The following is a 25,682-nucleotide window of genomic DNA, read 5'->3' as shown; positions in this document are numbered from 1 at the left end:
TTGCGTTTCCACCACCAACAGTACCCTTACTTGATAGGCGTGGTGTGCTGGAAAGAAGCAATCGACGTCATTTTCGCGCGAAGAAAGCGACATTGTAAACAATAATGGATGACAGACAGCAGATCTTGTTCTTGCTTCTCGGCATGTTTGTCACTAGAAACAAGCGCTGGCATTAGGCGTTTCCAAGAAGCCAACACAAAGTCCAACTCAGGAGAATGATCCCGAAGACGCGAGTCCAGTAAAGGCCAATTTATACTTCTGCGTCGAGGGTACGCCGTAGTGTACGGCGTTGGCTACGCACGTAGGCGATGCCCTTGTGAGCATTTATACTTCTGCGTTCAGGTATTGGTTGCTCTGCAGTACTGCTCCGAAACGCTAGTTGGCGACGGAGGGTTTTAATGTTCCACTGTGTTTAGATTCCTCGCGGCTAGGTTACTACAAGCAATAGCGACTGAAAGAGAGCTGATCATGTTGGAGTTGGAGCTTATTGAGGTGGAAAAACAGTTGGAAAAACGTGTGGAAATCATAGACAGTGGTGGAAATGCGTAGGAGGAAATGCAATGCTACCAAGCCGACCAATCACCGATCTTGTGGTCCGCGTCATCGCGACGTGTAGTTACATTTTTGAAAATTTCAAATTACATTTTTAACCAAACATTTGGGTTCGTCCATATTTCGCCCAAATTTGGGTTCAAACAACCCAGCATTGTTTAGAGTGGATGAGCTACAAATGACCAGATCCTGCCATGAGTTACAGTATAGGATACTCTTGTATATAGCACTTATATGTGGATATAAAGAAGCAATGCAGGAGACCTATGGCCTGTATATGCACATATATGCACCTAAAATTGCCTATATGTGCCATATATACACACATATGCAGCATATATCTTATCATATATGTGCATATATGCACCTAAAAATGCCTATATGTGTCATATATACACACATATGCAGCATATATATTATCATATATGTGCATATATGCTGTATATATGCAGCATATATGTACATATAAACTGCACATAGGTTTCATATATGTGCATATATCCTCATATAGTTTCTTTCCATGTGGGTGAAGCAATGGTAATGGATTTTTGGGTCAAGGGAATAGTTTGTGCTCACCTAGGCAGCACTCAAATCTCATTGCTGTTTGTGTTCATTCAAATAAGATGCAACAAGACATGCTTTCACAACAGGTTTTGTATTCATTACAGCAAATAACAGCCTTTTAACACAAATAACTTATTTTTTGTTCTAGATCAGAAAAAAAAAGTCTGAGTTAATTCAAACGTTTTTTGCTCCATCAATAGGTTGAGAGTTCAGCAAGACTAACCCAAAATCTACAAGTTAACTGGGTTTGTATTCTGCCAAAAATAATCTATTTCTTTTTAGATAAGAAATCATCTGATAAATGCAGTTTTGACATTGCAACTGGTCTTGTATGTATGTAATTGCTGCCCTCAAGTGGCCCTTTTGTGTAATGACTTAAAAAACAGTAACCTTTAGCTTGCCAGTCAAAAAATTTGAACATGTTATTAGTTCAATCTGATTGAACTTCAGCTCTTCTGACTCAAATGGCAAGGCTTTTGAAATAAGTCTACAAAATAAGAAGTTTGTTAGTTTGGCTGCTAGTTCTGTCAATAACGAGAGACATGTCTCACATCATGTGAATGATGGGGCGGAGAGGAACAGAATCTGACAAAGTTCCCCCGACTGGATGAGATCAAGAGACACAACTGAGTCATGTCTGCCTCGAGGGAGCGCTGAGCTCCTTCCTGTTCCTTGTTCCCCCATCTTACTGGAATCAACTCCCTCTATCAGTCCTAAGGGGGGAGAGCCTCCTGAGACAGACTATCACTTCCCCTTTTCTGCTAGAATATGTTCTCTATTAAATACATTGCTATTTTTAAGACACTATTTCTAATTTGCAAATCTCAAATGGTTAAAAAAGAACATTTAATTGCCCTGCCATGGCCTAAGGAAACTGGGCTCCACCCCTATGACCCTAAGGTCGTATCAGGAATAAAAAGAATGAGTAGATCTGTTATGCTGTTGAACTGAATAAAGGGTCTTTAAAGTCAAATTTTCATTTGCTTATAATAAGACTTCTTTGCAAAGACGCACAACAAATCCTATTAGAATAATTACAGAACATTTTACAATAGAAATCTTATTGTGACACCATGTAGTCATTCAGTCATCAGTAATAAAGCTTTACTCAATTATTTTAGGCTACACAATTATACCATTTTGTATCTGTATTTTTAATTGATAGACTGCAGCCACTTTGTTCAACAGTAAATTTGAAAAGTTTTGCAATAATTCCAACTAATTCACTAGCAGAAATTCTGCTTGACTTAAGCCATAATTAACGTTGACAACATATGCATGTGTCAGGTGTTTTTAACACACTTCACAAGGAATTTTGCAGATTAACCAGTTTTTCTCTATATACCACCCACAATAATTTCAAACTGCCTTAACACCACTTTTAACTTTTCTACATACTGTAGCAATTGCAAGACATATGGAATCCACTATTACCTCAAAGTACTAAATGAATAAAAAATAAAATAAAATCAGTCATATAACAAAATAGTCACATTAAGATGTTTAAAGATATATTGTAAGAAATGAAATCACAACGAAGATAAGTAAAGTTCAATTGTGACATGTAAAATACAATTACTCTCAGATCATGATTTCAGTGTATAGAAATAATGTGAATCTTATTGAATGTTCTCAATCAAAATGAATTGGATTCCACTTTATTTTTTTATTTCTTATTGGTAGTACGTGAATTGCATTACATTTACATTTGTAAAAAAAAATATATTGTTGGTTTAACTTAAAAAAAATAAGTAACCAGGTTGCCTTCAAATTTTAAGTTCATTGAAATAGAAAAAAAGAGTTAATACAATGGAGATGAATTTAATCACCAGCAACTCAAAATATCATGTTATCTGAACTACATAAATTATCTAAGTTGATTTGACAAAAGAAATGTTGTGATTACAAATCATGAAAATATTTTTTTTTTACAGTGACCTTTAAGGACAGTGGTTTAAAAAGTATAATACGCTGCTTTATTTGAGGGTTTGATGGTGGAAGGTGGTAACAAAATCTTGAAACCAGCCTTTAAGTAACAATAAAATCATTCAATTTCTTTTTGTGACATATTTCTTTTAATATTATTTACAATGGAATTCAAAATGAGGATTTTTGCTGTAATATACAGTATATTTTCTATCCTGAGAAATGTATCCAAAAATACTCTTAATGTACACTATTATATTAAACAAAAATGCTAATGCTTTTCATCAAAACTAGCATAACAAAAGTCAGTGCATACTCAGAAACTGCTGGTATCCATGACATTGAAGGTAACTCAGCTGCAGAGCCAGAGAAGGGTTAGCAGAATCTGCATAAGTTTCCATGTGGTTCTGATGACAGGTGACCCTCGTACCATGTTGATATCCAGGTCCTCCACCATAGCAATCACTGCTTTGGTCCTCCCAGTGTCCCTGACTGTTGGTTGCACAGTGGTTGTAGTTTTGAGATGGTGTCGAGTTTGATGAGTCCTGATACATCTGTGTAGAGACTGTGAGCTCAGGCTGATGAGGAATGTAGTTATCCATCGGTTCCTGGAAAGCTCCTGTCTTCCCAGACAGGGAACTGTGCTCTTCCGGCTGCTGGTAGCACTCCATATGGGTACACGGAGGTGCGCGTGGTTCTGTGGTTGAATGTGTCCTCAGATACAAAGACAAAGTTGAAATATGGTGGATGGCACGGCGGAGCGTGGAGATCTTGGACAGGCGCTTTCCGCTAAGATCATGTTTGAGGACAGTGCGCAATGCATTGAAGGCCTGGTTGTAGTCCAGGATGCGCTTCCGTTCTCGGACGTTGGCAGCGACTCTTCGGGCTTTGGACCTCTTTGGCCGAGTACGGCTCTTAACTGCTTTGACGTCCTCCGTGTCACTTGGGCCAGATGACATTGAGCGCTCTGAACGAAGCTTTCCTGGGCTTCCGTGGTCACGGTCGTCATCCTGACCCAAAGGACAATCTTCCATCTCATCCTCTGAAACTTCAGATTCTGTACTGGTGCTGCCCAAACTCATTGTTGTTGACTTTTGTCTACTTCAAAACACAGATCTTGGCTTTGGTATGAGAGATGAGAAGTCTTACGGTCCGTGTGAACTACAAACTGCTATTTTTGCAAAACATCCACATGTTGAAATCTTCTCCTCACCTACCAGTTCAGATCTGTCAGTCTCAGAGAGGGTGAGAGGGGTTTTTAAACGCAATCTGTAGATGTGTCACGTAAGCAAAGGTGTATTCTGTGTTTACAAGTGCCCTCCAGGCAAGCGTAGACATCAGTCAACAGGCTTTGACACACCTCCTCAACACACAGGATCTGATCTTTCCAACTGTACCATGCCGAAAACGAGGAATGACAATTGCAGAGTTGACAGATGCGGATAACTATGCGGTGTGTAAAAATGAGCCGTTTTATGTTTGGTTTTGACGCTTGGACAGTTAAGTATTGATATTGCATTGCATGATGATTCTTGCTTGGAAATATTATGGAACTATTATGGAAAAACAACTCTCAGAGGGATACACTCTTAAAAATAAAGCTTCTTTATTTGCATATCCCTGAAGAAACTTTAACATACTGATTTGCTTTTCATTGCACAAAAGGTTCTTTTTATATAAAAAATAAAAATAAAAAGACATTTGGATTATTAAAATGTTATTCACACTTCACAGATAAAATATGGTTCTTTTCAAAAGGTTATTTTGTAACCTTAAAGGAGTAGTTCACTTTAAAAAAAACCTTTTACTTATAATTTACTCACCCCCATGTCATCCGTCCATGTCTTTCTTTCTTCTGTCAAAAAGAAATTAAGGTTTTTGACGAAAACATTCCAGGATTTTCTCCATATAATGCACTTTACTGGGAACCAAACGGTTCAAGGTCCAAAAGACTGTTCAAGGGGCTTTAAACGATTCCAGAAGATGAATTAGGGTCTTATCAAGCGAAACGATCGCTCATTTAAAAACAAAAATAACAAAGTTTAAGTTTTATAAGCTCAAATGGTCGCCTTGCTATGTTCGTGACTCTGATGTTCGAACTCGTTTATCAAAATGAACAAATCTTTTTTTCGTGTCATTTGGTTCATTCAAAATGAACAAATTGACTTGGGAAAAGATAAACAAGTTCGAACAGGAGAGTCATGAATGCGCATCACAGAACAGAGCAAGGCGACCATTTGATTGTAAAACTTAAACTTGGTAAAAACAAATTTAAATGAGCGATCGTTTCGCTTGGTAAGACCCTTATTCGTCGCCTGGAATTGTTTAAAGCCCTTTGCACTGAAACTGTGTTTTGGACCTTGAACTGCTTGGTTCCCATTGAAGTGCATTATATGAAGAAAAATCCTGGAATGTTTTCATCAAAAACCTTAACCTTGTTTTCAACTGAAGAAAGAATGACATGGACATCTTGGATGACATGGGGGTGAGAAAATTATCAGCAAAAGTTTTTTTAAAAAGTGAACTACTCCTTTAATTGTTATTATCCGTTAATAAAAATTCATGTATGACAGTGGGGTGTGCAAATTAAGACAACATATTTGGGAGAACTACATCTTTAGGAAAAAGGTTTCTAAAAAGAACAAGATGATAGTTTTTCAGTTTGCAACCAGTTACCATTTTAAAAGTTCAAATCTAGAGAGAGTGTTGACAGTTTTGTGTAGTTGTGTGGATGAGCTTGAGAAAACCTGTCAAATAATTTGTTGACAGTTTTACAGATATTAAAAACAAAAGGACCCTAATACCCAACACAAAGAACCATTTCAGGATAAAAGAGTTCTTCAACAGAAAATGGTTCTAAATAGAACTACAATTGCAAGTAAAAAACCTCTACAGAAGACAATGCGAATGTGCTGAGAAGCCTGTAGAATTCCCAATTCTGAACCATTCAAACAGTGATCATTCATAATCCATAAATGACACCAGAGTAAAAGAATTTCATTGCTAGTTTTCCTTCGCCTTTATCCAGATAAATTGTCAAAGCCGTGTCCTGGGTGTTGAGAGAAAAATGGGAACATTTATGACAAATTACAGCTTTATCAGATAAGCCTCTTTTACCAATTTGCCTTTACACCTCTTTTCTGCCAGAGGGATGGAAAAACACTTATCATGTGTCACATAAACTCTGTATCTCTGTATGGTCACAATTAGCTGTTGTGTATTAAGCGATTACTGGCCTTCCTGGGCTGCAACGAGGGACAGTGTAATTTGGTTGTCTGCAGAGCCATAAATCTGATGTGCGCTTCCTACGGGCAAGAACAGACAGTAGCCACCTTACTTCAAAGCTGGGGAAAAGGAACACAGATATTTTACAATTATTACCTGTGATGACTGTGAGTTAAGGGCTTTGGTGCCGTTGCCTTTTTATTCTCACTCACAAACGGCTTGTGTATCCCCTACTTGAACTCTCAGGTTTGTTCTGTTTGTACTGAAAGTGGAAAATATAGTGAAATTTTAACTAACTATCATTCAGTATAATTGACCCATTTTAAAACCATCCAACTTTTTGATCCCTACCTTCTTTTTAGTGGTATTGACATTTTACTTTACAGTCCCACGATTGCACAAATCAATACAGGTTTGCTGATAATTAACTATTACAAAATCACAATGAACCGAGGAAGCCACTTGACAGGCTGGTCATAATGGCAAAACGCCCCATCTTCTCTTGGGCTGTGCCTATTTTACCAACGCATTCTCATCCTTTAACATCATATAAAACGCTATATGCAAAAAACGGCGCTATACTACGCACATGGCACCCGTTATCGTTATATAACACGCGCTGTGAGGGCTAAGTTTAGGTGTGGGGTAGGGTCTGCGTGTCATTTTCACGCTAAAGGATTTATGACGTCTTGGGTTCGCGTGTTATATTAACGATAAAGGGTGCAATGTGCGTAGTATAGCGCTGTTTTTGCATATAGCGTTCAATATGGCGTTAAAGGATGAGAACGGGCTGATTTTACAGATAACAAGCCTCCAGTCAAACCAATGGCTCAAGAATGCCATCTCAGCTCAGATCATATCAGCAGTGGGTGGTGGTGCAATAACCTTTAAACAAGAAACAAGGCACCATTTCGGACATTGCTTCCTTCCTGTCCAGCTTTTACTGCCTATTATGACTTCAGCCATCTAGGTTTAGGGGTTGACAGTCATTTAACAAACACACAATATTTGTTTATAGCACAATATTAGCAGAACAATTACCTGTACCAATTCAAACATTCATCAAGACCAATCTTATTGCACCTTAATCTGCATTGTTAAATTGTAAAAAATATTATACAAACCCTTAGTTGCTGAGAGGGGTTAGTCGTAAAACTGGTTTTGGCCAATAGATGTGTTGACTTGATGCCCCTTATGGGCGTGGGGTGTTTTCCAGATATGCAGTGAAAGGCAAATTGGTTTTTGTTAGTGGAAAATATTGTTGGTTAAGTAGGAATTACAACATCCTCTTCCTTTTCTTGTTGTGCAATTATAATCCAAAAAGCAGGTTTGTTTAAACACAGGGCTCTGTATTGTGTCATACTGCGTTTGCTCTATAATTTGAAATTAGTTGTAAAATCCCTCAACCTTTTCATTTTAATTATAGGCTGCTTTGGGATTTTACATTCGAACAGGAATAAAATCAATGACAATTTGGGTGTTGGACAGCTCTGTTGACCTGGTTGACATAAAAACACTTTTGGGTAAAAAAAAAAAAAAACCAAGCCAGACAGAGGGAGCGTGGGAATGTCCGTGTAATTGTTTTTGGCGCTTTTTCTCAATGGTTATGTGAAAAAAAAATTAGGGGTCATGAACACAGAAAGGAGAGACCGAAGTACTTCGTAATTAAGGGGTTTGTTTGCAAGGTTTGGAAACTAAAACACTGAAAATAACCGGATTTCTTTCTTTTGGAGGTAATACATGAAATAACAATTATTGACCTCTAAAATGCTTATTGAATTTAAAAAGTTAAATTTTTCAACAATGACCACTTTTTCTGCTGATATCTAAACTGTCAGCCAGAAAGTCATTTATAAATGGAAACTGCTTTGAACTGTTGATGGTCGAGTCAAAGGTTAAAGAGCACCCTTGAGCTGGACATTTAACCTGAACTGCCCCTTAAAACAATAAGAATGGATTCCCAGGTTGGGGTATATTCAGAACTGAATTGAGAATGTCTTTTAAATTGAATTAAGTTAGCAAAAAGGATACAGAATATAATTTAAACATACAATATATTACCTGTATTAACTGTCTGAATGCTGGAATGAAAAAATCCCCCAAATTTAAAGTTTTAAAGACTTTATAAAGAGATAGATCAATACTTTTTACCCATCATCCGTTAAAGGGATAGTTCACTTTGAAATTAATTTTTGAGATGTTTTAGCTTATGTCAAGGGGATCCAAGATGTATGTGTCTTTGTTTCCACCGTATTTTCAATTTTGATATTTTCAGGTCAAACCGTTCTTGTCTGTCAGTCATATAATGGAGGTTTATGGGGCCCACCCTTGGTTCACCTCAAAGAACATGCACAAGAGGTTACAAGAGGTAAAAACGATATAAATACTGTTCGTTTTCTCACACTAACCGCTCGTTTCATGTCTTAGGCCATCAATGTGTACTTATATTTACGAGTCATTAAATCATGTTTAATTTGAACTTATATACATGCTCTTTGAGGTGGACCCCATAAACCTCCATTATCAAAATTGAAAATACTGTGGAAACAAAGACACGCACATCTTGGATGCCCTTGAGGTAAGCTAAAACATATCAAAAATTAATTTCAAAGTGAACTATACCTTTAAGTTTACAGAATTTCCTTTAATCCTAAAACAGGACACAAACACAATGCAATGTGACATTCAAAATACGGGTGTTCAATTCAACTCAAGCAACAACAACAACAACAAAAAACTCAAATTAAAAAAGGAGACCATATTTCAGTTTGAATTTTTCACAACCGTGTAGTGAAGCAGTATTTTCACCAGTTCACAAAATAAATGTGCGTTTCATTTTCTCTACGACTTTGAATTTAAATTTAGTCAGTTTGTTCCACACAATCAACACTGTGTGATTCATTTGTAATGGAAACATTTGTGCACTTAAATCACATACTGCCCCTGATGTAGTCCAACACTTAAACACCAGTGATTTACAAGAATTGAGAGTACTGAGAACTTCAAGCATGCTCTTAAAACCCATCCTCATATTTTTTTTTTTTTTTTTTTTTTTTTACGAATGGTTCGACACTAGTAATTATCAGTCGACATGTATAAATCAAGGTCCTTTTAGATAGCCGTGCACATGCTGTGAGAACTAGAGACAGCTCGGCCATAACTGTGAATTGTCTAAAGATTTGTAAATCTTAAGTCTGAAGATAGATAATGAGAAGCTGCTTTCTGCTAGTTATTAGAAGACAGTGGCACAATTATTTGGATACATGGTTTTAAAGGGGTGGTGAGGCTTGAGAAATATGCAGGGAAATTAGAGGTCCACGCGGAAAACATGAATTTGTTACGACATTCTTGGGGAAAAAAAATGTTTAGCTGCATGTCACTGTATAGGCTACTGGCCACTAATGCTTTAATGAAAGTGCTAATATTTGTGCTATTCTAGTTTTTTTATTCACTCCTTTCACAACCAGTGTTGATAACGTACAATGTTAAAGAAAACAACATGAAAACATTTTGTTAACAGTATGGCAAAGCGCACCCAGGTAAAAAGAAAAAAAAAAAGTAAAGAAAGTGACAGAAAACAACTTCTACAAACAATTTTAATTTGCCAACAATTCATAATAATAAATGACTAAAAGTGAATGACGTGCAAATCGGATAAGAATCAAGTGCAATATGAACATGTTTTGTTTTGTGTCAGGGCATCACTCTGCAACAATCTGCTTCCTCCGTCTTTTTTCCATCTGTGTCTGGCGTGATTTAACTTCTCCCCAGTTGTTCCATGAAACCCAATGAAGTGATAAATAGGGTTGTGTCTTCTTGGGGTTGAAAAGGTGCGCAATAGTCTCTGCATTATTTTGTCCTGCGAACTCTTATCGCTTTCGGTGCTTTCACCGAAAAAGAGTTTACCTTACTTCCGCTCTTGGCGGCCATTTTTGTGAAATAGGCCTATTCCTGAAGCTTCAAGAAACATCATAATCATTCCTTTACATTACATTACATTGATTTCAACACAACAAAAGCCTTAGCAAGGCTTCCAACCTTTCTTAGTTTGTTTTGATAGGCTTTTTTATTCGGGGGGTTCCCAAACTATATGCTACTATTGCTGCAGGCGCGTAACAGTGTAATGGAAATGTCTGAGACCTCCTTGGCCCTTCATTGAAGCCCTTGTAAAAAAGTACAACAGTACATTGTTGACACATGCCTCTTGATCTGCACTCGCCCTTGTAAGTTGGCATGGTTAGGTTTGATGAGGTTGTGTTAAGATGGGTGTTGTCTTGTCAGGGGAGGATGGGCTGATCTTTTTTCGTTCCCTGACTCACCATCCACAGCACTGGCTGCTTGTGCTCCATCTACAGATGTAAAAGTAAGAGGCGGCCCAAAAAAATGAATCACTTCCAGACGGAGTTAGAAAAAGGAACCAATCCGAACTAAATAAACAAGCTTTCATTCAGTCTTCTACCAAGACAGAGCTTCTGATTTTTTTAAAGGCATTATGCACAAGCACAATATTTACATTTATACTCTTATAGAGAATACTTATCCAAATTGACTTAAACACAATTCGTCAAAGACCCAACAATATAATGCCAGGTTTATTAGCCAACTATGAAGCAAGCTAGAGAAGAAGAGAAATGCAGAGAAGAAACAAAAGTGTTGTGCGTGTGTTACTCCCTATCGCTTTCTAACAAGCCTTAGTTTTTTAACGTTCTGCTCTAAAACGAAATCTTGCTCATCAAAATAAATGTGCTTGAAGACAATACCAGGATTGAGATTCAGTCAGTACTGCTATATTTGTGATGGGCTTGTCTCCATGGTGACAGTCAGCGGGTGCAAGAGTCAAACTGACTTTTTACAGCCTGCACCTCATTTTTTCCACATTTAACATCAAGTAAACAACCCTAATGATTTCCCTTTCAGGTTTACCAAAGCGAGCGCATCTTAATGTCAGACTACAAAAGTCTTCACAACATGCCACAGACATTAGAATTATATAATCATGTTTGCATGGGTTCATAGTGTAGCAAATGCTTAATATTCACATTTGTTTTTGAGAAGGTACCAGAATTTAGATGAAAGCGTGTTGACAAGACACAGGGAATATGAAATCACTTGTGGCCTTTCAGGGTTATGCTATGCTCAAGGCTAGTCACCCTGATACCTGTATAACAGCATTACAGAGACAGAGGACTAGCATTATTTGAGCCAGCTCTCTGCAATTAAAAAAGCCAGGCTTTCACTCAAGGTTTGCTAGATGCTAGATTAATAGAGCCGAGGTATGTGATTTATGCCCTGGCTGGAGTCTGTTTTGACAGAACCTAAAATGCGATGACATTGCCTGTAGGTAATACTTGTTATGGTCTAGGAATGTAAACCGTAACCTTTTTCTCATGGTCCATACTGCCCTGAAGATATATTTTAGTTAAGTTGAAAACAATTGTACCTAAAACATTTCATCTTTAAGCATTTTTTTTAATCTTTCCCATTCAATTATCATTTTAATGATGTACCGCACATCTATGAAAAGTTGTGCATTATGTTTTCTTTGAAACTTATAAAACACACAACCTATTATTTTCAGCTGGGATAGTCCAAGAGACATTCCGACAAGCTCAGCCATAAAATAGTTTTTTGAATGGACTATTAAAACTGCTTTTAAAATCACATCAGTGTCTGACAAACATGGAGTATTTTGTTTAAAGGTCCAGCAATGCTGATTACACAAACAGTACAGCAGGGCAAGTGAGAATGTTTAACCTAAACATGTAAAAGAAGTGAAAATACAGTTTACAGAGATTACCAAAGGAATGGTTTATTTTGGTTTCACCTTAGAGAGGAACTCACAATGTAACATTTTTAGTGCTTTCGACAAGTACTAACACAGTGCCGGAGTTCAAACGTTCCCAGGTGAGTTCACAGAGGCTGTTGTCCATGTCAATCCTGATAAATCTGACCATCAAAGGATTTGTACATTCTAAACATAGTTAAGGAATTTTATGTGTATTATTATTATTACTTTATTATAATGAATGATAACAGGTTAAACATTTTGAAAACAATGTTGTTTTATGATTCCATGTTCTTAAAATGTATATGACTACACTAAAGATACAGATTGTCTTAACAGTGTTTGTCTGCCCCCCTCTGGTTAATTTGTTAATTTCAGAGAATGCATGGCAGGCTTGTATGATGGAAAAACATATACACTACAATTTATTATAAAGTAAATTGTGAGACCTGAATTCAAGGTTACTTTAATGGTGCACTACAGTTCAAAAGTTTGGGGTCAGTAAGATTTTTTTAAAAAGAAAATCTCTTATTCTGCACCTGCATTTGTTCAAAAATACACTAAAAACATTAATATTGTGAAATATTATTTCAATTTTAAATGTATATTTTTATATAGGCTATTCTAACATTTCTAATGATTAGTTAGTACATAATTCTTTGAATAGTTTAATAAGTTTAAAAGAACATCAGATCTGCAATCTACCCCCACTTTGCTAAATGAGAGCTAGTCCAAAGTGCAACATTCTAGGATATCCATGGCTATCTGTGGTTTATTCTATCCCCTTGACCTCTCCAAGTTTAAATAGACATGCAATTGCTTTTGATAAACACTGAATCTGAATCTGAGGTGTTGACCAAACTACCAAATGTCCCAAAATTGTAGGCCTATACACCTTACAACAGTGTTGGTGTTACATTTGTGAACAAATTTGTGCTTAAAATTAATATTTTAAGTTTAATATTTTAAGTTCCACGCATTTATTAACTTCACTGAAAGAGTCATTGCCTTAGCCTATGTTGCCCACACACTACATTATTTAAAGGTACTCTAAGCGTTGTCGCGTAACGTGACTTCTTGTTGACGTTAAAGTATTTTCAAACAAAACGGAGGCTAGATAGACCCACCCATAGGGCCTTCTTGTCAGTTATTGGCTGGAACATTTTGTTATGTTTCATGGAGCGGGTTGCCGCAGTTTGTTTTTGTTGCCATTTGTGGAGCCTGGGTTGTCTGCGCATTTGGGGACAGGCAGCTAGCAGATAGCGAGGACATGTTTGCTGTATGTGACAAAAAATGTTTTAGCCTAAAAAAACGTGTGACATCGCTTAGAGCACCTTTAAGTCATGATTTTACAGTCACCGCAGTAGGCTAACTGGAGACTGCAGACAAAAGCCCGAAATTGGGTGTAAACCAGTGCTCGCTCACACAGGTGATGATCAACAAAAGACAGTGTGAAAAGATCAGCGATCCGACAATTTGGAAAGTCATGTAGTGTTTGGCGGCACTATAGGATAACCCAAAAATGACATTTATGTCATTAAATTACCCACGTCGTTCAAAACCCGTTAGAATTTCATTCATCTCTGGAACACAAATAAAGATATTTTAAATTACATCTGAGCAATTTCTGTCCCTCCATTCACAGCTATGCAACTAGCCTACCACTTAGATTTCAAAAAGTAAAATAAAACATATAAGCCTGAATTAGGATAATCTGTTCAGTTCATCATTAGGCCTATAAAGTGATTCAGTCACTTCAGAAAATGTGGACTAATCTGCTCAATTCATATGGATTAGATTTAATATCTCTCTTTTGAACTTTTTGAAGTGTCAAAGTGGTAGCCTAAGACATACAGAAAGCTGTCCGATTTCATTAAAAAGATAATCATTTGTGTTCTGAAGATGAACGAAAAAGTCGTTCGGGTTTGGAAAGACACGAGGGTCAATAATTACGGACAGAATTTTCGTTTTTTGTCGAACTGTCCATTCACTCTCGCATGCAGCGTTTCGCCCCCTAGTGACATTTGCTTGGAACTTCCAAACTGAGTCAGATACCTTCGATTAGTTGGACTGCTTCGTTCAGTTTAGTCGCAAAAGATTTCAAAGCATTCAAAGCTTAAATTTTGCTTAAATTCAGCATATGCCACACAGCTTCCATAGTACTCTTCATTGCCAATAAATGACTTCCGTTTGTGGTTTGTTGTTTTACAATAGAAAAAGTAAAGAAAAGTAAACAATCTATATTGAATGGGACATATCGCCCATGCACTAACTGAATGAACACATCTTACATGAACTGTTCAATTCATTTCATGAGTTGGTCTAGTTCAGAACTAAGAGAGAAAGATGGCAGAAGAATTACTAATGTTAAAAACTATAATTATTAATACCCCTGACGCAATGAATAATTAAACGACTCGCTAATTTAGTAGCCACCCACTGGCAGAAAGGGGCACTAAACAAATAGATTTGACTCCGAGACATTATCAAATTACCCTACAGTGTACAACAGGACTACAGGACTAACTGACACAGCACTGACTGATTCAGAACCTATAGATATCTCTATGGGTCTCTGGTGTGATTGCACGAGTTTGCGTGACAGCTTCCTGTGGCCTTGACTGGGAAGCATCCACGCCTTGTATCGCGACGCACAAAACACCGCCCGCCTCTCACTGGCACCCCCAAACGCAGGCTGTGATTGGGCAGTGCAAATGTCTCAACTCCCCTCGTCCACCGAGCACCGGTTGAGCACATTCTGTCACTTGCGCTAGCGTTAAATGGAGGAACGTCCCTGCGACGGGGCAATCGGAGTATATATCAGTCATGGAGCAGAGAACGACACTGATCGATCGAACATATCGGTAAACAATGATCAGAACCACAGTCAGTTCCAGAACGAGAAAACGCAGACGAAGAAAACAGGTTGGTGACCAGCAACTCTCATTGTTTTTTCCTCTGACAAGCTTCAAGTACATGTCGTGGTATGTTTGTTTACAGTAATACAGCTTGAGTGAAGTCAAACGCGGAGCATGGTTTGCTGATGGAACAGTTTTAAATAGTTACATCCAGGGTGCTAGCCGTAAAGCTAACTAGCGTGAAGGGACATTGACCTTGTGCACCGGTCTTTCAGCACGCATTACACATTTCCCTGACTTCTGATTCATTCGCAAACACATCTCTCAGTTTGGTCCGTTTTACGGGGATTGTGTCCATCAGAGACCCAGAATAGCCTGTTAGCTCTATCCTGGTGCTGCCACAGCAACATGAACCGGCTCCTGTGGAATGTTCCTGCTCGTAGCTTAAGCTTGCTCTGTTATTTCCTGTCCGCCATGATGGACGGCCAAATCTCACAAACTTCGCCGCTGCCCGTTTATCGTACAAAACCGAATATTTCAGTGATACAAATGGGGAAACGTAATTAGCTCTGTTAGCTTTTGTAGTCCGAGGGAGTATTATTGGTGTAGGTTCGGCCAGCTTAGCTCGAAACGCGGCCTATTGCTCTTTGACAGTCATGTGAGTGGGCCTGGCAGTGACTGCCTGGGCTCGCGCTCACCGCCGATTCGAACTCGACACCGAGTGGCCTGAATAGAACGCGTCAGAACATTCTATAACTGTCCAGATACAGACGTTCTAAACGTGTAAACAGATGCAACCGGGAAATCATATACATTAAACGCATAGACATGTATATTTACAGCATATATTTATAAAATAGTTGCATTTGTGTAGTTTGTATATTAAAGTGCATTCTCTGACCCTGTTTAACCTGTCCTGTGTATGACTGCATGCAACGTCTCGAAAAGCTCATGGCGCCTTGCGACGAACCCTGCCAACTCTAGAACCCTTATATTTTAGATTTCATACGAAGTGACAAACAGCTGTATTGTGTGTGTCCTTAGTTGGCCTGTAACTGTGAGCATATTATGTGTTCAAACGCACCGCAAGCGTAACGTTAGCTGGGTTAACTTTTTGGTAGGTTCTGCTGGCTATCGTGACATGTAAAAGGTCTCACAGGAGTGCACACCACTACACATCGTCAGAACTGTTTATTTATGATGGATAAAAACGCCCTGTGTGTTGTATAGCCCCTCTTGAAATATGTCGTTGCAGCTGTCACTTCACAAAATCGTTATAAATAACGTTATTTCAATCACAGCTACCTGCGGCTAATCACTCAAGCTCCCCACCTAGCATGCTAAGCTAGCTGATGACTTGGCCGGTTTGTTGACCGAATACGCACAGTTTGTCAAGTCGTTCAATATTAACATTGTAAAATTGGTCCTTGAATCAAACTATTAACATAGCTGAACAATTTTATAAATTATTCCATGGAGTATAAACGTTGCTGAATGGTATGTTGGGATTAAACAACCCACCTCCATTACTGTGACTTTAACATACAAATGAGAGCTCACGTCAGGCATGAACTGTGTTAAAGGGATTTAAGGTGTATTCATCTCAGTTTTTTTTAATTAATTTCGGCATTTTAAGACATGTACACCAATGCTGGGGAACTACCCAAATGACTGAGTACTCCATTTTGACACGTCATACCTCCGGTTAAAAATAGGGCGATGTCAGATTTGAGCCGGCCGATGAAAGCACACTTGCATGGACTACTCTCTTCACGCATCATATTTTCCGCATCAAAAAGGACAAATGTCATGCAGACCCGTTTTAGATCTCTTAGAGCTCTTTTTACCGCATTAATGTATTTCAACATTTGGATGTTGCAATGCCCTGCTAACTTCTTGGTCGTTGGTCCAACTTGTTTACATAAACTGTACGAAGACATCTTTTCTTCTGTTTGAATACATTTAAATCTGTATACCAGGTTGCCAGCCCAGAATGGTATTGTTACTGTCTTAAGTTCCTCTGAGGGCTGCCATAAATAGTTTCCATAAAAATCATGAACTCAAGCAGACCTTGCTATATACTTGCCTGGCAAAGAAAGAACATCAAATGTTTTTTTTTTTATTTATTCCAAGGACCTCCAATATGATGATCCTGTTGCTAAGGACCCCCCATGAATACCTTTTTATTTTGTTTGAAAATAGTAAGCGAGTGAACCCTTATATTGTAGTACATTCATTGTCATGTTGTGTGTATTGTTTTCTACAGAACATTCATTTAGGTTTCAATCCAAATGTTTTTATAGCGCTTGGACAAAAGATTCTATTTCAAAAATAGGTTTAATGAATATTGTTCTTTGGAACTTTAATGTTTTCAACATTGATGATTATTAAAAATGTTTCTTGAGCCACAAATCAGCATATGAGAATGATTTCTGAAGGATCGTGTGACTGAAGTCTGGAGTAAAGATGCTGAAAATTCAGCTTTGCCATCACAGGAATAAATTACAGCTTATAAAACCATTATATTAAATTATAATAATGTATCAAATATTACTGTTTTTGCTGTATATTTGATCTGAGAAATGCAGCCTTGGAGAAAGTATGATACATATCAACTCCTTGTGTATGTGTGAGCGCACTTGATTGTATAAATGGTTTGAGGACAAACATTTGTATAATGACATGTAAAATTTAAACATGGTTTATGAAGATACTTACTGTGTCTTCATAAACCAAGTTTTACAAAAACAATAAATTGTGTTTTTCGTCATTAAAAAAATAGCAAAAGTTTTCTGTGATGGGTAGGTTTAGTGTATGGGGATAGAATACAGTTTGTACAGTATACAAATAATTATGCCTATGGAGAGTTGCTATTAACCACATATTTGTGTGTGTGTGTGTACATTTTGGGGAGAAAAAAAAATGATGCCGACCCAGATTAAAACCCACTGATCTCTGTTTTCAGTTCATTGGCAGCAGTTTAATTTTGTAAACTAGCTCTGTTCAGAAGATGTGAGATTTATGGCTATCAAATCACAGATATTCCAGCAGTTGAGTCATTTCAAACTGGCTTTAATTGGAAGTACACTGAATACCCTGCAAGGTTGTCCAGTCCAGTGTACGTTCCAGGAGTGAGCTTGTCGTCTGCCTGACCCTGGCTTGGTTCAACTGAACATACCTAGTCTAAATATTCCTTGGTCTTATGCAAACATTGACTAGACTTGACCTAGATCTAATCTGGATATTTGCCAAAAATGTTGATGCAAATGTGCCATTTTCATTCCACTTGTTTATTGTTTTTTTTCTCTTCTCTGTGCAGAAAATGGCAAAATAAATGGGACTCTGAAGGAGGGAGAGGTGACTCCCATTTCCTTTAACCCTGACAGCTCCCTGCACCCTGCAAACGGTAATGGCGACAGACTCCTGCTAGACATCAACTTGAAACAGAAGCCCACTCGACGGACCTTCACCACTGACTCTACTGGGGACAGAAAAAGTAGAAACACTAGCAGAAACAGAATGGACTTCAAAAATGACAAGTCCTCTGAGTTGAACACACTTGAGGGCAAAAAAGAGGCTTTGGCTTCTCTGAACGGTGTGGTGTCGCTCAACTCTGTATCACTTACCAACGGTTACCCTTGCAAACCCGGTGCTGACAATGACGGCAGTGGCTCCGAGAGCGGATACACTACTCCCAAGAAGCGCCGGGCCCAGAGGAATGGCAAATCCGTGGACAATGTGACTGCTCCTGCCCAGGGAAAAGCCATGCAGCAGGGCGGCAAACAAGACCACGTAGATGTGGCACCGGAGTCTGCCTCTGGCTCTCAGGTGGAGAGTGGCAGAGTCGGCTCAAAAGCCGTACCGCACCCAAAAGCCAAGGATCCACCTGCCTCCTCCGCCACCCCACCTCCTCCGGTGGCTGCCGCTGAACTTCAGCGCAAGAACTTGGACAGCAAAGCGGCTGGAAAGCGGTTTGAGGATCGCTCCAGCAAGGTTAAGGTGACTACCTCCACCAAAGAGGACTCATGGACCTTGTTCAAGCCTCCGCCTGTCTTTCCTGTGGACAATAGTAGCGCTAAGATAGTGCCTAAGATCAGTTATGCAAGCAAAGTGAAGGAGAACCTCAATAAGACTGCCCAAGCTGGCGGGGAGGCTCTTACTCCTGCTCCCCAGGTGCCTGGGAGACCACCACAGGTCCCTATGTCTGCGGTGAAAACCATCACCTCTGCTAGCTTTACCAACGGTCCTCTGCCGGGGGAAGGGAATGGCTGTCCCCTGCCTGGCCCCCATTTCAGCTCTGGTCCTCTGCTAGCGACCCCAGCTGTTGCCGCTGAGAATGTAGCATCTCCCCCTGGTAGCGGCACTACGGTCATCGGAAGTTCCATCGCCTCTGTGGCTGAGCCCAGGAAGCCCAGCCTGTTTGTTTACCCCGTCACCCCCTCCAATATGCAACTCTCACTCCCTAGTGGCCGCCAAGCTGATCCCCCTGCTGCTGTGACAAATCAGAAGTCTCTGGGGGACATTTTTCAGAATCAGTGGGGCTTGTCCTTTATCAACGAGCCTAGCGCTGGACCAGAGGGCGTGGCGTGCTGCTCGAACGGAAAGGACGTGCCAGTAGAGGTGAGCTTTCAGGGAGGCTGTCCTGCTACAGTGGCCACTCAGACCACCAGTACCTCTCAGAGACCGGATCAACCACCCTTCCCCAAGGCTCACGAGCCAGATAAACGGACTAACGCTCAAAATCTTAGTCGAGGTGTGAGCGGCGGATCTACGGCAGCAAGCAGGGCCGTATCTGAGATGCCTGTCTTTAGCTTGGATGCTCAGAGAGAAGAGACTGGGGTTCATGGTGCAATAGTGTTTTGTTCTTCCTCTAAGGACATTTGTGCTGAGCTGCCTCCCACCTCCACGGCTACACCCAAGGTGGCTTTGGCCAAGGAGCAGGGCCATACTAAGGGCTTTGACAGGAGGTCTAGTTGGGGATCATTTGATCTAAAAGCTGCTGTAAATTATCACACTAAAGGTAAGTCACTATATCCTCTTGCTGAGTACTTCCACTTGTATTACAAGTATATTCTTTATAATGAACAGTGTTGTTTGTAATGCATTACTAAGTAAATAATGTAATTTAATTGCTTTTCCCATAAATTAAGAGATTACTATCATCCAATAATTTACTCGCTCTCAAGCCATCATAGGTGTATGACTTTCTTCTTTTAGCCAAACACAATTGGAGTCCTGGCCAAAAATATCCTGGCTTTTCCAAGCTTTATAATGCCAGTTAATAGTAACTGAAATCAAAGCCGCATCCATCCATTATAAAAGTATTTCACAGTGCTCCAGGTGGTTAATAAGGGCCTTCTGAATTGAAGTGTTTTTGTAAGAAAAATATCCGTATTTTTTATTTTATAAAATGTAATTAGCTTCTGGTAACGTCTGTCCACACATTCACAAGAGAGTAAAGTTCGGGCGTATGATGTAGGAGTAGTGTGAGGGTAGACGCCTGTCGTGGTTCAAACAAATAGGGCTGGGCAACAAACTCAAGCTTCTCTGACATTTCTGTTTAAAAATTCTTGTTTTTGACCGGTGTTTTCCTATGTCCTCTGCGCTTCCACGCTCATCAATACGTTATACATCGATCAGAGTTCACTCTTCGGCTGAAACTCGACTTGCTTATGGAAGCCAGTGATTTTAGTTTTTAAATATGGATATTGTTCTTCAAAAGGACTATATTAACCCCCGGAAGCCGTATAAATGACTTTTATGATGGATAAGTTTGCTTTTGTGGACTCCCAAATCTCTGTTACTATTCACTTCCATTATAGCCATCTTTTAATATATGGCTTAAAGAAAAAAGTAATATACACATATAGATGTGGCTTGAGGGTGAGTAAATCACGAAATATTTTTTTTAAGGGTTAACTTAAAGGGTGAACCCTTCAATTACAGTTTCTTCTGATATAACTGCATTAAACTGTATCTAGAACAATTCTATAAACAATAGTGGATTTAACAACAAAATTGAACATTTAAAGATAAAATGTATGTCTTTAATGCAACTTTCTACCTTTAAATGCTTTGCTCAGTTCAAGAATAATTTATTCAATTTTACATTTATTTGAGATAATTAAGAGTAGTTTCATGTCTATACATGTATTGGTCAATTGGACAAGGTTAATATAGGATTTAGAAAGTAGTGTAATACTTTTTTTGAAGATTAATGTTTTTTTTAGAGTAAATGTGTACTGGATATGGATGTCTGATAACCAATATGCAGAAACGATTTTTAATTGTTTTATTTCTGATCATTAGACTACAATGACAAAAAATAATTTATTATATTTCACTAGTACTGATAATTGTTTGTCATTATAATATTGCAAAGTTGTTTATCACAAATTTATTTTCTTCTGTTTTTGTTTGTCTGATTGTTAAAGTCAACATAAAATAAAAATGAATCCTATCTATTATGTAAATGCATGTCGTAGTTCTTTGTTACTGTGCCTTTAAATTGGGAAAAAAGTGTGTTATCAGTTAGTGTGCTGCTGAGTGCTGATAAATTGGTTTAGACTAGATTTTAAAGGGACAATGTGTAGGAATTTCCCCCATCTAGTGATGAACATCTAATCATGCGAATCGTGCTCTCCAGCGCCTCGCTTTTTCAAATGCGCATTGCATCTACGGTAGCCATTATGTACCAAAAAGCTATGAAAGGATGTCTTCTAGTAGCACTTCGTCGAGTTCCTTTGGGTGAACAGGTTTGTTATTTCAAACAGACAGCAACTTGACACAACGATCAAACGAATGTTACAGTATGAATTACTGACTGAAAAACACAACTATTGAGATAAGTAGTTAAGCCTTCTTTATTCGTTATATTTTACTTGCATTGCTAGATATAATCATCATCAACTTTTTAACTATATATCGTCGCTGCCCGATGGAACTGAAAAAAACGCGTAATTTCAAAAGCCTGTAACTTTAATTTTAAAAGACTGTAACATTGACTTACCTGTCGAGAAGAAAGCAGGACTTCAGCGTCTCTTTTGAACTCTTTCCCCTGCATTAGCTCTATCCACCTGGAAAAAGCTATCCCGACATTAACTATTTTTTTTGTAATCTCGGGTCATGGTTTCCATGACTTGGTTTCCTTTTACAATCTATTTTTTGGTGACAAGGATTTGCAATGCAGTTTTTTAAACATGCCGGGGCAGTGACAAGCGCCTCTCACTGCTTTGCTTCTCCGTTTCTGCTGCTTTCAGTGACGCTGGCTCTGAACGAAAACGCATTGCCGTAGTACTTTTTGTCCCTCTCTGCTATTATAGTTTTTCAAGATGGCGGAACTACATGGAAGCTTCCGTGGACCTACCCGTCCCATGTATATAAAGATAATAAATTCTTCGTTTACCAGGATAAGTCAGATAATTGGCAGAGGTATTTGTACACCACTGAGGACATATTTATGAACAAGAATATTGATTTTAAATAATAAAATGCATAAAAAGTACACATTGTCCCTTTAAAAGTATGTTACTTAGCCTTCTCAAATTAGAATCTTACTTGTTAGTTACTCATGCACACAAAATGATACCGTGGGACTAATTATACAAAAATGATGATTTCTGTCTGTTTATATAAAGCAACAAAATAGCAGTATTTTTAAGCTTTCCTGTTAGTGTGAGTTGACACAGCTCAGTTATTTAGTTCTTTCAAGTCAAATAGAAACGATAGATCTATTTTTACACTGAACTTTCATCTTTCTCTTCTTTGCAGAAATGGAATATATTTTGAATTTGCAAAAACAAGGTAAGCTTCCATTCACCTATTGTTTGTTGACGTGGTTATAGACAACTCTTTCATCAGCATGTAAACCCTTAAATGATTCAGCATTTAGATCTTGCAACCCATTCTGTTCACATCCCTTAAATCTCTCCATATCATTTCGTTTGTGGTTTTTAAAGTTCCAAACTCTCACTTTTCCGTAGATCCAAATCGAGTAGTCCTCTACAGTGAGTCATGGGACGGACCTGCTCAGTGAAGCTGTGTCTGGACACTATATCTCAGATAAACACTGCTGCAAAAAGATGTGCTTGAGGAACCATGGTTGCTGCCTCTGAACATCCTGAATCAGAACTAATCCAATCTCAAGATGGTTTAGAAAGGACCTTGTTACCCCGTTAACAGTCAAGGCTGAGCACAGAGGAACCCAGTTCGATGGGTTCTCGCAGTTAGCTGGTTTTAGAATATTAGAACGGGAGCTGTGGAACTAAACTCTATTGCGGTCTAGCGGATATGTTGCTGAAGACAATTTAAATGACTTTGGGGACATACAACTCACACGTCAAACACTTTGGTTGGGCTGAAGCTTCTCATTTGAGTACTCACGGACCTAAAGAGAGCGTCCTGGAGAAAAGCATGTCACCATGTGTCCCCTCTTGAATTCAAATAATCATGTAGGCTCAAAGTGGTCACATCGAATTCATTTGGGCACAAAACCGAAGAGTGTCGCTCTCCAGTGAATTAACATACTGTAGCCAGAGGAACTACTTTGTTTTTGTTTGTTTGTTTGTTTGTTTTTTAGATTCAGGGGAATCAAGCTCCATATGTTAATGTGTGGGCGGGGGGAAGTTAGTTCAAGCCTTTGGGATTAATTAATTGTCTTAATTTAATTGCTGGACAAGATTGGGTCAGTCCTGTTCGTGACGCATCTCCATTTATTTTGTTTGTTTTTTTCCTTCCTTATTCTACTTTTCATTGAAATACTTAAAAACTCCAAGGGCAGGTTGTGAGGTACACTCGGATTGGGAAACCGTACGCCCTGTAGTGTGCATGTGCAGTATGCTGCTCTGTGTGTCCTCTTTTGGAAGAGTTCAAAGTGCTATCGTTTAATAGTCTTATTGTCGTCTCTTCACGCTTCTGTCACCTGACAGCCGTTCGAGTCTCTTGCTCGTTGTGTGAGAGTGTGTAAACGGAGGGCAGAGATCGTGCTATACTCTTTTCTCTCGAGTGTTTTATGTTTTTATTTTTTTAAGTAGCAGTTAGAACCCACAACTAATCGATAAGATGTGCCACACCACACAGTTGCTTTAACTTTAACGCTAATAAGGTACATTATGGATATTTTCGTTTTGGTTTAGTTCTGTAGAGCTGCTCTTTGAAATGGAGAGCAAACGATCTGGACTTTGTATGTTTGCTTGAGAGACTAGAAGCCCCTAGCTTTTTTTTTTTTTATCGAGCACCTCAATCACACTTTTATGCTTTTAATTTTTGTTGTTTTAATTATTGGTTAAGTTTGCCACAGTCCATATGAGCCTCATCAATAGAACCGTTGTTGACAGGAATTCTGCTGTTGTGTAAATGTTTCTAATGTCAGAAAATGCATTCTAAAGTTAAAGAGTCTATCCTCTGCTTTATCATTTCATGATTAATTGATTTATACGTAAGAATCAGTAGCACTTTATGTATTATGTTCTTGAATTGTATTTCCTTAAACATTGACATATCAGTACATATTTGAAAATTCTAGTTATTAATCATAGGCTACTAACTTTAACCTCTACCTAAGGACTGTCGGTCCACAATCTCAAAAGAAATGTATATGAAACAAAATAAAATAAAAAAATTAAATGAATAAAAAAAGTGAAAAAGTAAAGAAAATAAAAAAGACACTCAGGTAGAATTAGGGCAGTGTTCTTCTATCTAACAAAAAAAAAAAAAAAAAAAAAAAAAACAACACACCAACAGTGTTATTGCCAAAAACGAAAAGAACGTCCCATGTTTGTACCAGCTGTTTTTTTAAAGTGTAACTTTTAGGGGTTTAATTTTTGACTGAAAGCCAATGTTTGCATATTTACAGGTATCATTTGGCATCCATGTTTTCTGTACATGACCATGAAACACTGCCAGGTGAAAAGATTTAAGTACACATGGAAGACGTCAACCACACTACATATCTGTATGACTTTCCTTTGCAAGAGTTTTCAGGTTTTAAATGCAGCATGTAAGGGTTTCCAATGTGGTCCGTCTTCACGAAACGTGGGATGTTTTGCAATAGTTCTTAATCTGTTTCTGTTCTTGAGGTGTCTGAAAGCCTGTTCAGTGTCTTAGCTTAAAAGATATTGGGAGAAAGAACTCGAAACAGATGTAAGGTTATTAAATTCTGCTTCATCTTCTCTAATTCTTTTTGGATTCCACTTAAAAGCTTTGTGCAATGTAGAGAAATCATGCGATTGATAATTAGCTTTTTAGATGCACATCTCTTCATTGATTCACTTGAGTTTTATTGTAGTTAGCTAAATTTTGTCTTTGAACGGCTCATGTAGAGCACTTTTCTTTTTCTTTCTTTTTTTTTTGTATCTAAGGGATTTGCTTAAGGAGTTACTGATGTAAGCATAATTTATAACCATCTGTTATTAGATTAAGTTAATTATGAAATACCTCTGTGAACACATTGTCCCAATATCCCTGTTTTCCCATTAAAAAGGGATTGTTCACATATAAATGAAGATTCTGTCGTCATTTGCTCAACCTTATGTTGTTCCAAACCTGCAAGACTAAGGTCTCATTGAGTGAAAGTGCTGTTTTGGACCCCACTGACTTTCATTATATAGACAAAACCAGTTTAAATAAGTTTGGAACACCCTGAGGGTGAGTAAATAATGGCATGGTTCTCATTTGTGGGTGAACTGTTCCCTTAACTCAGTTACATCTTTGTAAATGCTCTCAGCAGAATGAACGTAACCTGGTCTTTGTTTTCAGAACTCAACTTTAGGGGT

At 38.4% G+C, this 25,682-nt stretch overlaps 2 protein-coding genes across 2 annotated transcripts; one reads left to right on the top strand and one right to left on the bottom strand.

Annotated features, from left to right (window-relative positions):
- Positions 1–3,347: 3,347 nt before the first annotated feature.
- LOC120473337 (uncharacterized) lies at positions 3,348–4,124 on the bottom strand. Its single transcript, XM_039663127.2, has one exon. The coding sequence runs from the start codon at positions 4,122–4,124 to the stop codon at positions 3,348–3,350; it is 777 nt and encodes a 258-aa protein (XP_039519061.2).
- A 10,556-nt stretch (positions 4,125–14,680) lies between these two features.
- nufip2 (nuclear FMR1 interacting protein 2) lies at positions 14,681–24,640 on the top strand. The gene is made up of 4 exons (XM_039662882.2): positions 14,681–14,977; positions 18,230–19,930; positions 22,681–22,713; positions 22,893–24,640. The coding sequence occupies exons 1-4, from the start codon at positions 14,833–14,835 to the stop codon at positions 22,943–22,945; spliced, it is 1,932 nt and encodes a 643-aa protein (XP_039518816.2). The 5' UTR covers positions 14,681–14,832; the 3' UTR covers positions 22,946–24,640.
- Positions 24,641–25,682: the final 1,042 nt, after the last annotated feature.

The sequence above is a fragment of the Pimephales promelas genome, chromosome 16 (assembly GCF_988280905.1).
Source record: "Pimephales promelas chromosome 16, fPimPro1.hap1.1, whole genome shotgun sequence".
In the NCBI taxonomy this organism is placed as follows: domain Eukaryota; kingdom Metazoa; phylum Chordata; class Actinopteri; order Cypriniformes; family Leuciscidae; genus Pimephales; species Pimephales promelas.
This window is presented reverse-complemented; position numbering and strand designations above follow the sequence as displayed.

Bases quoted from the DNA above. Each gene is read 5' to 3' on its own strand.
- nufip2 (XM_039662882.2), top strand. From the start codon at position 14,833: ATGGAGGAACGTCCCTGCGACGGGGCAATCGGAGTATATATCAGTCAT. The intron at 19,931-22,680 runs GTAAGTCACTAT...TCTTCTTTGCAG, and splicing joins TGTAAATTATCACACTAAAG to AAATGGAATATATTTTGAAT. The intron at 22,714-22,892 runs GTAAGCTTCCAT...ACTTTTCCGTAG, and splicing joins TTTGAATTTGCAAAAACAAG to ATCCAAATCGAGTAGTCCTC.
- LOC120473337 (XM_039663127.2), bottom strand. From the start codon at position 4,124: ATGAGTTTGGGCAGCACCAGTACAGAATCTGAAGTTTCAGAGGATGAG.